Genomic DNA, 12,304 nt, shown 5'->3' on the forward strand with positions numbered 1-12,304 from the left:
CCCATCCATTTGAGTACTTGATAATGACAAAAAGTGCTCTAAACATATTAGAGCAAGAAACGAAAAGACATTAAAATGTTTATATCAATAGTTAAAAAACATTTTTATCGTTATCCGAAGAAGTCCAATCATTGCACTTCCTATAATCCTATGAAGTTGCTAGTTCCGTCGACAGAGACTCGTCCAATGATAAGGGATTTTTTCCAGCTTGGGTCATCAATGAAATAAAGAAAATTAAATTGAGATTTCATTGAGTCGTTGTCTCACCAAATGAGCTGGCAGACCTGAAACTAACTACAAAACTTCAAAATCAATTTGGACATAACAATTACATTGCAACTTATTTGTTGGCATGTTACATGTTACAATTGCTTTTGCCAGTGATTCGAATAGATAAGAACTTTTGTGGTTGACTAAGATTCTATAAAAAATGTTGACTTAGGAATTTGAACTATAGCTTATTTTTTACCTGGAAGCAGAGGCACCATTATTTTGTCTTGAGATGATAATGTCATGTTTTTTTCTTACTTTGGGAATTTCAAATAATTTTGAGCTACTGTTTGATGTTTCCTGTCACTTTGTCTGGTATGTAATGGTATGTATAACTTTCCAAAATTTTTCAAAATGAATGGTATGTAGTTTCCCGTTACAAACATTTAAAAAAAGTTAAACTTCATAAAATTAAATTGATTTTTCTAAATGTTTATGGAACTCATTGGAATTGTTGTGCACTAATTGACACGCGAACTTTAAAGACGATTGAAATTACCATTCTGATCCTCTGAAGGAAGAATGAGGACATGTGAAATGTATTTGGGTTCATCTAGATGGAATCGGATCTTCACTCTGTCAAATTCATTTGGTTTAGACACAATGAGACAGTCGTCCAAATGGGATCCATCTATCTTTGGCATCCAGAAAGAGTCATTATCATAGTTCAGATCTGTGACATTGTCTTTTTCCACCTCCAGTTTCACAATTCTAAGGTTGTCTTTACCATGAGGAGATACTAAACAAACAAACTAATGATATAAAAATATATTTCATTATATAAGACAAACAGGTCTCCAATTAACAAAACAAGTTATCTGTAATTTGTTCATAGAAATTTTATTAAAAAAACAAGTTTAGCAAATTTAATGGTCAAAAGCCGGCGTATTATACGAAGCTGCTCTTCTTTAGAAGCACTGATCTCTGAAACATCGTGCCATTACCGCAATTGCAAAATTTCATCGAATCTGGACGTAACTTTGTTAATATTTAATCGGTTTTGAGTGGAAAGTCCCTAGTAAAAAATTATATGGCTCCCGGATGTCGAGAGTTTTAATTAAGTTCTTTTATTCTCCAGTTTCAGTCCTTGACTGAAATACACGGTCTCAATCACTCCTAATTTTTGTGTTGCCATAGTGTCCGCCTAAATTCGCAATAAACGAAATTTGGGAATTATTTTCCATTTGAACCAACAGCTTGGTGGTTGCATATAGTGCATAAAGGTAGTGGGACAGGTTGGGGATGTGGTTAACGGAAAAATCCTTTTTTTAATATAATATGTCATGTTACGTATTCTATAACGGGGAGTTACGTCATAATTATACATTTCTTCCTACCGTCCATTCCAAGCAGAGATATTTCACACCATTTGAGGTCTATAAACTGATCGCCACTTCCGGGTACCATCTGCACTTTGACAGTGTTTCCAATTTGTTCACATTTGGAAAAGAGCCAGGAGTCACTTCTATGAGACGAGTCGTCGGAGGAACGTTGGTTCAGAGAAGGGTGCACTGTCTGACAAGGGTGACATGATGGAGGGTTCCGTATTGAGTCACAAACCAGGGGATTTATTCTCATATCTGTGCACACAATATTATAAAACGACACATAGCACACTGAAGAACAGAACAAACAATGATCAGAAATTATTATTATTAAAAGTTATGTTTTCCCGGGTCGAGATGTCAGCGCCGTTTCAGCGCGTTGTTTTGTAAGAAGTGCGCTGAATGTGCTAAAATTATGTAAGAAATGAGCTGAATGCGCTGAAATGCGCTGAAATGAGCTGAAATAACGCGCTGATTTTTCAAAATGTTCAGCGCAAAAGTCTTACATAATTTTGCGCTGAAATGCGCTTAAACTTTGTAAGAAATGTAGTCAAATTTCAGCGCATTTCTTAAAACTATTTAGTGGATTAATTTAAACGCTTTTTGACAACGTTTCCTCAATTTTGAACCATTTAGTTTTCCTTATATAACTATAAACTTTTTCTTAAAAAATGCGCTGAAAAGCTCTGAAAATATGTAAGAAACGCGCTGAATCCTCAGCGCATTTCTTAGATAATTTCAGCGCATTTCTTCTTAAACTGTCTATTAATATAAAATTAAATTAAATTGGAAGAAGGTCAGGAATCTTTGGCGCAGTAGATTGGGTGAGGGCTGCGGCACCGCAAAGCAGGGTTCGAGTCTCAGCGCATTTCAGCACATTTCAGCGCATTTTTATGTAAGGTTTCAGCACATTTCAGCACATTTCTTACATAAATTTTCTCGACCCGGGTTTTGTTGTATTAACGTTCCTATTTAAACTCTTCATGCTATATTTCGGAAGCAAATATAAATTATGCTAAATAGTTTTCTAGCACTACAGCAAATATACAACAAATGAGCATAAGTTGTACAGAAAAAGCTCCACTGAGATCGGTATTAAGCCAAATGGTCACTTTTCAGGCGTCTTGTAAACGGAAGAAAAAAATATTATTTGTGAACTCTGTTCAGTTTGAAGAGGAAAAAGTTTTTCTTCTATCGAACTGAAAAAAGTGAAAACCTTGACTAAATTAAGAAAAGTTTCTTCTCTGATATTACAATCGCACAAAATTGCTCTAATCTCTATGAGCTTCTCAGAAAAGTGACTGAAAAATTGTTTATAATACATGCTCCCACGGATAAGCCTAAATTCTTTTAGTAAGCGCAACAGTTCTCCTTTAATCGTTTCAATAGTTTTTCCTGCTAAAAGTATAAACTTCAAACTGAAAAATGAAATTTAATACCAAGAAGCTTCATATCTGAAGAAAACTTATAGAATGTTTCCCTTATTCTTTTTAACTTACATAAATGAATTACGTAAACGTTTTTTGAAAACTCATGGCAAAAGTTGTAAATAATAATGATTAGACATCTAAATTTACCATCAAAAAATGCAATCCTATTACCGAAAAGATATAACAAAAAAGTTCAGGAAAGTTAAATAAAACATTGACATCTATTTCAGAACAAAGTAAAGGTTAACACAAGCCAAACCCAGTGCGTGAAAAAATCTCCAAAGATGAAAAAATGGTAATTTGAATTCCCTAACAAAATTTCGGCCACATTTTAATTGGGAAAAAAGCAACTTGTTTAACATTTTGCTTGAACCATGCAATACGCAATACTTCTACAGTCTTTCGGGATTGTACCAAATAATCTCTCTTTTTTCTCCCTATATCTCCCCCTCTCTCCCTCTCTCTCTATCTCTCTCTTTTTCTGTTTGTGTGTGTTTGTGTGTGTGTGTGTTTGTGTGTGTTTGTGTGTGTGTGTGTGTGTGTGTGTGTGTGTGTGTGTGTGTGTGTGTGTGTGTGTGTGTGTGTGTGTCATCTCAAATTAGCAATGTTTTACGCTTCAATTCTTGAATAAGAATTTAGTAGTCAATGCAGAGATACTTGTCAACGAAAACTCTGCAAACTAAAAAAATTCTTAAAACATAGTTTTTCGCATTTTTTTTTTGTTTTTCTACTTTTAATTCAAATCAGATTTCCAAAAACAGTTAGATTGACATCAGTATGTGAAAGCAGTATCTTTTGTAGTGATTGATGTTGACAAGGATAGTTTTTCTGGAATAGAAGGAATTTCATACTTTGAGATCATTCGAGGTATTAAAGGCAGAAACAAAATTGAATACAATTTGAGCGTGACACACGGAAAAAGAAATCTGCGTGTTTTGCGTGTTTCTAATGTGTTTTAGTTGTGGTTGCTAATCCATTCCTGGCGAGTTTTTATAACCTTTAATTTAGTACCTTTGCTTAGTAGCTTCAAACTTGAAACTTATTAGCTTTGAAAACCTCTGCAAACCCTACTTATTTGACTGCCACCACACTTGCGCTCTGAGGTAGTTAAACTATTTCAGCGAATGGATTTTTAACTTGATCATTTCGCTCATCTAGCTCGATCACCTCGAGTCATCAGAATTCAAACTGATTTCATCATCTAGTTTTGCATCAGGTTCAACAACAAACCAATTGTCTAAGCAATCACAATCCAATTTTGTTAAAAAGAAGCAAAAAAAGTTCAAACATGTCAGAAAGTGCCATAAGCACCATGTAAGAAATTGACAGATAATTGAGCAAATTCAATCAATAATATTATTATTAAGTTTTTAAATATTTTTTATAATATTTAATAATCAGTATTTTCTTCGCTCACAGAAGATAGGTTCAATCTGAACGTTGTGCAAATGAACAATTGTTATGCAAATAATCCTCTAATTTTAAAAACTTTGGGAAAAAACTATTAAAATTTTAGCTTACTGAAAGTATTGGCCAGAAAAGACCTAATCAGAAAAAGAAAAGGTCAGAATAGAGGCCAATCCTTAGTTTCTTTCGTTAGATGTTGTGGAGAACCGTACCTGCTCTCGAATCTCATCATCTTCAGAGAACAAAAACAAGCAACGTAGGCAAAAACATTTAATTCCCACGAAAATTTGCAATTTTCATAGCAGAGTAAGTAGTTCAAAACAACTACACGTGGTGCCCATGAGCATCTCAATTCACTCTCATAAAAGTTATTGACGCTAGAGAATGTGAAGTTTGTTAAAAAACAAAACAAAAAAGTGATATGCAAACCGACAGTTTGACAGATGCAAGAAAAATAGCCTGCCCGCAAAACAGATTAGATGATACTCGGATGTACTCTAAATCAATTGATATCAAAAATTACCAAAAAGATTTATGTGAAACTGTTTCGCTGAATTTGAAATAAATCTCAATAATAATAATTTTCTATATATAAATGAACTTTTTAAAAAGGTGATTCCTGCTCCAAAAAGTGTTTATTTGTACCTTAGAACATTTTTAAGCATGGTTGCCATAAATTCCGAACTTTTGATTTTTCAACGAAATACACATGAAATTTTTCCAAGAATGCCGATCAAAAGAAGTTACATTGCTGGCCACCTAGATAAAGGCCGTGAAAATCTTTGTTCGCTAAAAATATTTTCAAAGGAATGGTCAAAACTGGAAAAGAATTGAAATTGAACAATTTTTATTTCTACCAACCCCCCTATGTTATTATGGGCCATTAAATGACCATCTTCAGAAAACTGAAACAAAAAGGGTTGATAAAAATGTTCGGAAACAGCGATAAACAATTATATATTTTAAATATGTGTATATTTTGGGAAAATTTAAAATAAGAAAAAATATTTCTTTTTCACCTCAAAATTACTGCTAGTCAATTTTTGTATAGCTAGTTAGGTTTTTAAAATTACGAAAAACTCTAAAGTAGTTGCTCATCTTTAACTTTTTGATGGTCGAAAACACATGAGAACAAAATACAAAAATTGACAAAATACTGAACCTGATTTTTGTTTAAACTCAGATAATGTGATCACGCCGAAACAAGAGCAAAAATATTTTCTTAATCTCACATTGAGAATTAATTTACATAAAAAAATTTAAGAAAGAAAAAACTTTATAAAACTTTTTTCATTAAAAAGTGGTAGCTTTTCAAATTTTTTCCTGTTTTTATTTCACTTGTTAAGAAAAAACAGCTTTGAATAAAGATTTAGTATATTATTTAGAAACATAATTAACATGGCTAAAACTTTTATAAATTGAGAATTTCGGCTAATATCTTTTATACCAGTTCCATTTTTCCCCTACTTCACCTTAAAAATTCTTTCGGAAAGATAGTGGTATCGGCAAAAACATATCAGTTTGTTTCCGTTATAGTCCCTCAGCTTAATCGTCTTATATTGTATAGACCCCCAATGATGACAATAATACCATAACATAGGATATTAAATCGTGGGGCTTTAATGATAAAAATCCGAGCAATATAATTTGAATCACTAAGTTTTGAGACTGATTGAAGAATCTAACTAAAAACAAGTTAGACCAGCATTTTAATAAACTTAAAAAAAAGTTGAGAAAATTTTTGAGTAATTTTGCTGGTATTTCAGAGAAAAGTTTCCGGTTCAAAAATGATCGCCTTGATTGCATGAGCTCTACTTACTGGAGTTTTTTGGAAAAAAATGGTAAATACTTTTAAATATAGATTTTTACAGGGGCAGTGATTATTAAAAACTTGTAGCTAGAGTGGTTACCTGACTCCCGTTTGCAAAAAAAAAATAATCTCATCTGTAGATTTTGAGCGCGCAGATCTTCAAAAATGATTGCATTTCTGTGTTTATCTCCCAGACGAAAACGGTAAAACAACCAAACTATGAGAAATTTAAAGAACCAAACAAACTAAACAAAAAAATACTCATTGCTAAAACTCTTGAAGCTTTTACCCCGAAGACAAATTTTAATCCCTTTAAATATATCTATTTCAAAATATGTTCAAAGCCAATTTTTGTCAACGAAATGTTGCTGAGAATCCTGATGTTAATATCTTCGGAACCATTTCTGTGCCTCTAAAGGCTATCTAGTGACCCAATTCTAAGCCTTAAAAAAATTCATTGGCTCATAAAGATCGATAGACAATAGTTTTTAGAAAAATCAAATTTCAAAAAAAAGAAGTTTGTTTTTTTTTAAAATGTTGAAAAACATTCCATTACACCTAGCGACTATGTATTAACATACCATAAAACCCTAGAGGAGGTAATCTGGCTACTGAGGCAAGAATTCGAAATGTTAAATTTTTGGAAACATCTTAAAAAAACACCGCGCACCAATACAATCCAGATTCTTTGATTGTAAACAACCACGATGTCGCCAGCAATCGCCGCAATCGCTTCGCGGCTTTTAATAACACAAATACACTGAATATTGCGCCTTGGTTGTTATCGCAATCGAGAACTTATCATTTTCAGAGTCAACATCGAGTTTTAGATTAACCTCAAGAGACCAATAACAACCGTTTAGTAAAGTTGTTAGTCGATTGTTGACATACGTAAACAGTTGAATATCTAAACCTTCTCACCCATAACCTGGTTTGAGACGTCAGTACCGTTTCAGCGCATTATGTTGTAAGAAATGCGCTGAATGCGATGACATTTTAAGAAGGCGCTGAAATTTCAGCGCATCCGCCTGAAAAATTCTGCGCTTCTGAGAATAAGATGAAACTTCAGCGCGCTTCTGACAAAGTTTCAGCGCATTTCAGCACATTTTAGCGCATTATTATGTAAGGTGCCTGCGCAGATTTTTTTGAAAAAAATCAGCGCATTTCAGCGAATTTCCTATATAATTTTCGGAAAACATCCCGAGCCGGGAAGGGTTACTAATTATTCCTTACCTTCCCCGTTCACAGGGGCGATTTTGATTGCAATGGATTCCACGTAATATCTCCGCGTGCTATCTCCGTTTATGACAATCTCAACTGTCGATAGCTCAAGAGATTTAAAGGAATCCCAAATTAGCGTCTGGCACGATCCCTCGTTCCAAGAAGACTCTTCCTTGTCTTGGCCATTATGCCCTGACCCACCCAGAGAAGGGTTCGAATCCCAGACGACGCCTAGATCACCTGAAATTAATTCTGAATAATAAGAACTTCAGAAACCCTCAATTAAACGAAACTGTTTTACCCCGATTTGCAAACATTTTGACTTCCTAAACAAAAATTGCATTCTCTCAACAAGATTCTGAGTAATGTGTATATGGTAGCTGCCCAGGTTGAGGTGCCAGACCGAAAGTCGATATGTCCAGACCGTCCCAGACGGAAAGTGTCTATGTCCAGACCCTCCCAGACGGGAAGTGCCTATGTCCAGACTTTCGTGCGTTCAAAATTTTTCGTGCGTTCATCGTGCGTTCAAAACTCCCTATGTCCAGACTTTCGTGCGTTCAAAATCTTATATGACCAGACTTTAGGGCGTTCCAAATTAAAATTCGTGCGCTCATTTGTGCGTTCAAAAACACCTATGTCCAGACTTTCGTGCGTTCAAACGTGCTTATGTCCAGAATTTCGCGCGTTCAAAATCTTATATGACCAGACTTTAGTGCGATCTAAATGAAAAATCGTGCGCTCATTTGTGCGTTCATGTCCAGACTATCGTGCGTTCAAAAACACCTATGTCCAGACTTTCGTGCGTTCAAAATCTTATATGACCAGACTTTAGGGCGTTCCAAATTAAAATTCGTGCGCTCATTTGTGCGTTCAAAAACACCTATGTCCAGACTTTCGTGCGTTCAAACGTGCTTATAGCCAGAATTTCGCGCGTTCAAAATCTTATATGACCAGACTTTAGTGCGATCTAAATGAAAAATCGTGCGCTCATTTGTGCGTTCATGTCCAGACTATCGTGCGTTCAAAAACACCTATGTCCAGACTTTCGTGCGTTCAAAATCTTAAATGACCAGACTTTAGGGCGTTCCAAATTAAAATTCGTGCGCTCATTTGTGAGTTCAAAAACACCTATGTTCAGACTTTTGTGCGTTCAAACGTGCTTATGTCCAGAATTTCGCGCGTTCAAAATCTTATATGACCAGACTTTAGTGCGATCTAAATAAAAAATCGTGCGTTCATCTGTGCGTTCATGTCCAAACTATCGTGCGTTCAAAAAACACTCATGTCCAGACTTTTGTGCGATCAAAATTGCGCATGTCCAGACTTTCGTGCGTTCATGTTCAGATAAGGTTTTTATAATGTATTCGTTTCAAGTATAGATACGTTAGGGTGATGGTTGTGATGATGTGCCCAAGCAGTTGCTACTTTTTGTTTAATAAAAGATCTTCGATGAAAGTATTGGCTGAAGGGGGTGCCAGCGACCTAGTTATTAAAGTATGATTTACTTTGCAACTTCAGCAAGGTTTTATAATTCTAGACGTGAAATTGTTTTAAACAAAGCAAAATGTTGGATGCGAATTTTCATGCGTTCGATGTTTTGTAACTTTTGAACTCAAGTGAGTTGATGTTTTCTTGGTAGAAAGCTTTCACTTGAGTGAGCACTCTATTAAGAGTGTTTAGTCAAACATGGACTCATTAGTTTTTGGCATTCTTGTTTCCATTCAACAAATTTTCGTGCGCTCCGAGTCACAATGTCCAGACTTTTGTGCGTTCAAAATTGCTTATGTCCAGACTATCATGCGTTCAAAATTGCATATGTCCAGACTATCGTGCGTTCAAAATTGCATATGTCCAGACTATCGTGCTTTCAAAATTGCATATATCCAGACTATCGTGCGTTCATTTTTTTCCAGATCATGTAATTTTGAACGCACGACGCCACCTTGTGCGTTCATTTTGGTCTGGACATATCGATTTTTGGTCTGCAACCTCAACCTGGGTGCCGCACCACAGGGATGGACTTGCTACCATATACTCATTACTCTAATTCCCTTCATATATGTTTTAAAACTATCATTTCTTGTCTCCTTTAGTGCAATCCACTAAAATCGAGTTGAGTTGTAATTATCCATCATCAGACGGGTTGTTTGGGTTCCATCCCCACTGTCTTCAGTGAACTATCCCAGATATATAGTTTAACTAGTTAGACTGTGTAAAAAGCACGTAAAACCAAATACGGAAATAAATTTGATTGAAAATTACCAGCTTAATCCGAATAAAACAACTTTATTTAAATTTATTTTGAAGCTGCTTCCAAGATTTCAAACATAAGCCTAAATATGCATGAATTACCCCCTTGGAACCATTCCTTTTTATGCTGTGAAAAGCATAGTTTTTTATATTAAGAATGACTCATATTTCAAAAATTCTCTATAATTTTTAATATTATAAACAAAAATACAAATACAATCGAAATCACTTACAATATAATTTACATTTACCATTACAATCTCTAATGCCCTTATCATCAAATGGATCTATGGCTATTTTATAATGTTATTATGTTTCTATATGATGTTCATCACTATGTTCATAGATTAGTATAATTAGTTTAATATTTAATTTTACTATTAAATACAGCATTCTTGTGATCTTCTTTAGTCATTTGATTTTCTATAGTAGTTTTAGTTATTCCTATAGATTTCTTTTCTTCTTTAATTTCAACAGTTGTAAAACAAAAAGCTTTTGCTTTAAGAAAACAAGCTTCCTTAATTGTATCATTATGTATTTCATCTGAAAAATACATCTGCTTTCAAATACATCTGTTTCTACTTGAACATCAATTTTCAAACAAACCAACAGTTTTTCTAATTTTGTTCCACAAAATGTATCATTCCAACACTTCTTTGGTTGTTAATTGTTCTCATCTGTTTTTCCCATCTGTTTTAATTTAGAATAAAATGCCTCTTCAGGTGGTAATAATATTACATTATGTTTATCAATAGTATCTAGCCCTTCATATGGAAATGTTAATTTTCTTCTTTCTAATCCATATTTATTCAGCATTACACATTCTTCATTCATCTTTCAATGTTTTAGAGTTTTTATAAATAAAAGAGGATAAAAGAATCTAAATCTCATGAGTTCAGCATATGCAAGATCAAAACTAATATAATTCTCATCTGTTTTCGCCAAAACCTTTAATCAAAAATTCCTTGCAAACTTTGCTATAAATTTTTGTTTATCACGTGTAGATGCATTGTAAACAAACAATGTACACACCATTTAAGTGATCGTGAAGTTTACCACAGTCATCGACGAAGCCGCTTTGCAGATTACACAATTCCTTTTTACAATAACAAATGTTAGTAGTAAGTGGAGCTATATTCTCTTCTTTAAGTGCCATGTTTGTTTTAAAGTTATCTTTAAATATTCTATTATAATTAATTCTACTGACAAACCATTAAACAGAATCATTACCTTCATGATATTCTAATCTACTTTCCAATACATACCAATAATCCATATTTAAAAATAATGCAAAAAGAACCGGAAAACTATAGCCATCTTGTATTATTTTCTCAAAATTATAAATCATTTTGAAAGTTAATCTTGTTTTTAATGGAACTTAGATTATCATCCTTATGGAATGTTCTTCTTTCAATGTGTGAATCATCATCAGAACACATATCTAAATCTTTTTTTTTATGTATCCTCAGTTCTAAAAGACACACAACCTTTCAAACACGGATACAATTTATGATAGAGTTTTCTTAACGATTATGACGCCTTTGTGCAGAACAGATGATGTCCGTTATAAAAAATCAAATCCTTTTGGATCATTATGATTAATTAACACTGGATTAAGAGTTCTATATTTATTAGACTAAACGCATTAAATAGTACTACGTCTGATTTCAGTGCTTATATTTTTTTTCATTTGAATATAGTCATAGGGGTCCTCACGCTGGAATTATTACTCATCAAAATTATCTGCTTGTTTAAATTTTTAAATCTATCGCGAGGATTTTTTGCAGGATGTATATCAGCAATTATAAGTTATATTAAACATTTATTTTCAACCTTCTGTATATTGAATTGTTATCTAAATTTAAATGGAACTTCTACAGGACAGCTACCAGAAGGGTTAAACTTGTGTATAATCATAGGTCTTTTAATAAAACTTGCATACTCCAATAATATTGATTCATATCTGGTTGTTTTATTCTAGTTTCTAATTCGCTATTCAATACATCTAAGTCATATGGAGTGTAAAACAACAATGATATCAATCTGAAAGTGAAATTATTGCCTTCTAATGTTTCATCAGTAGGTTTTGTATCACGCACTACATCAAATGTGTTAAACTTAATATGCGGATGTTTGTTATGTATAGCATCTAATGCTTCTAACAATTTAGGGTCTTCATCAGTTTTACTAATTCATTAGCATTTCTATTGCTTGTTTCTTAAATTTTTTAATTTCTTCATATTTTACTGATTCTTCTGTGTTTTTCTTTATTTTCAAATCTTATATTACATATATTACATTGTCCACAAGTAGAAGTAGTTGTTTCTTTAATGGTTGACCAGCCACAGGAGCTGATCGTTGACCCACACCAGCATTTAAGTGTTTCTTTGTTTTAAAATGAGCCTCTACGCTATATTGACCTTGAGATATTTTCTATGTTTGAAATTCAAAACAAAGAATACTTCATTCAAAACATAGAAAAATGTTTGATGCGTTTTCCCTTCACAAACGTTCAGCTGTACGTAGCATTTTTGTTCTGTAGTGTATTTGGTATCATATTAAAACTCTTTAAACTAGCTGTTTTTATCTAG

The 12,304-nt window shown here is 33.5% G+C and overlaps 2 protein-coding genes across 2 annotated transcripts in view; both read right to left on the reverse strand.

Annotated features, from left to right (window-relative positions):
- LOC142339548 (mitochondrial inner membrane m-AAA protease component AFG3L2-like) overlaps positions 1–12,304 on the reverse strand; it is a 160,129-nt gene that overhangs the window by 141,639 nt on the left and 6,186 nt on the right. The window lies entirely within an intron of this gene.
- The window catches only part of LOC142340464 (uncharacterized), a 71,245-nt gene that overhangs the window by 32,254 nt on the left and 26,687 nt on the right, over positions 1–12,304 (reverse strand). The window contains exons 5-7 of the mRNA XM_075391039.1: positions 7,476–7,703; positions 1,608–1,850; positions 770–1,009 (exon numbers count right to left, since the gene is read on the reverse strand). Of these exons, the coding sequence (XP_075247154.1) occupies positions 770–1,009; positions 1,608–1,850; positions 7,476–7,703 (711 nt within the window). The remainder of the gene's footprint in view (positions 1–769; positions 1,010–1,607; positions 1,851–7,475; positions 7,704–12,304) is intronic.

The sequence above is a fragment of the Convolutriloba macropyga genome, chromosome 5 (assembly GCF_964194025.1).
Source record: "Convolutriloba macropyga chromosome 5, txConMacr16.3, whole genome shotgun sequence".
NCBI lineage: Eukaryota > Metazoa > Xenacoelomorpha > Acoela > Convolutidae > Convolutriloba > Convolutriloba macropyga.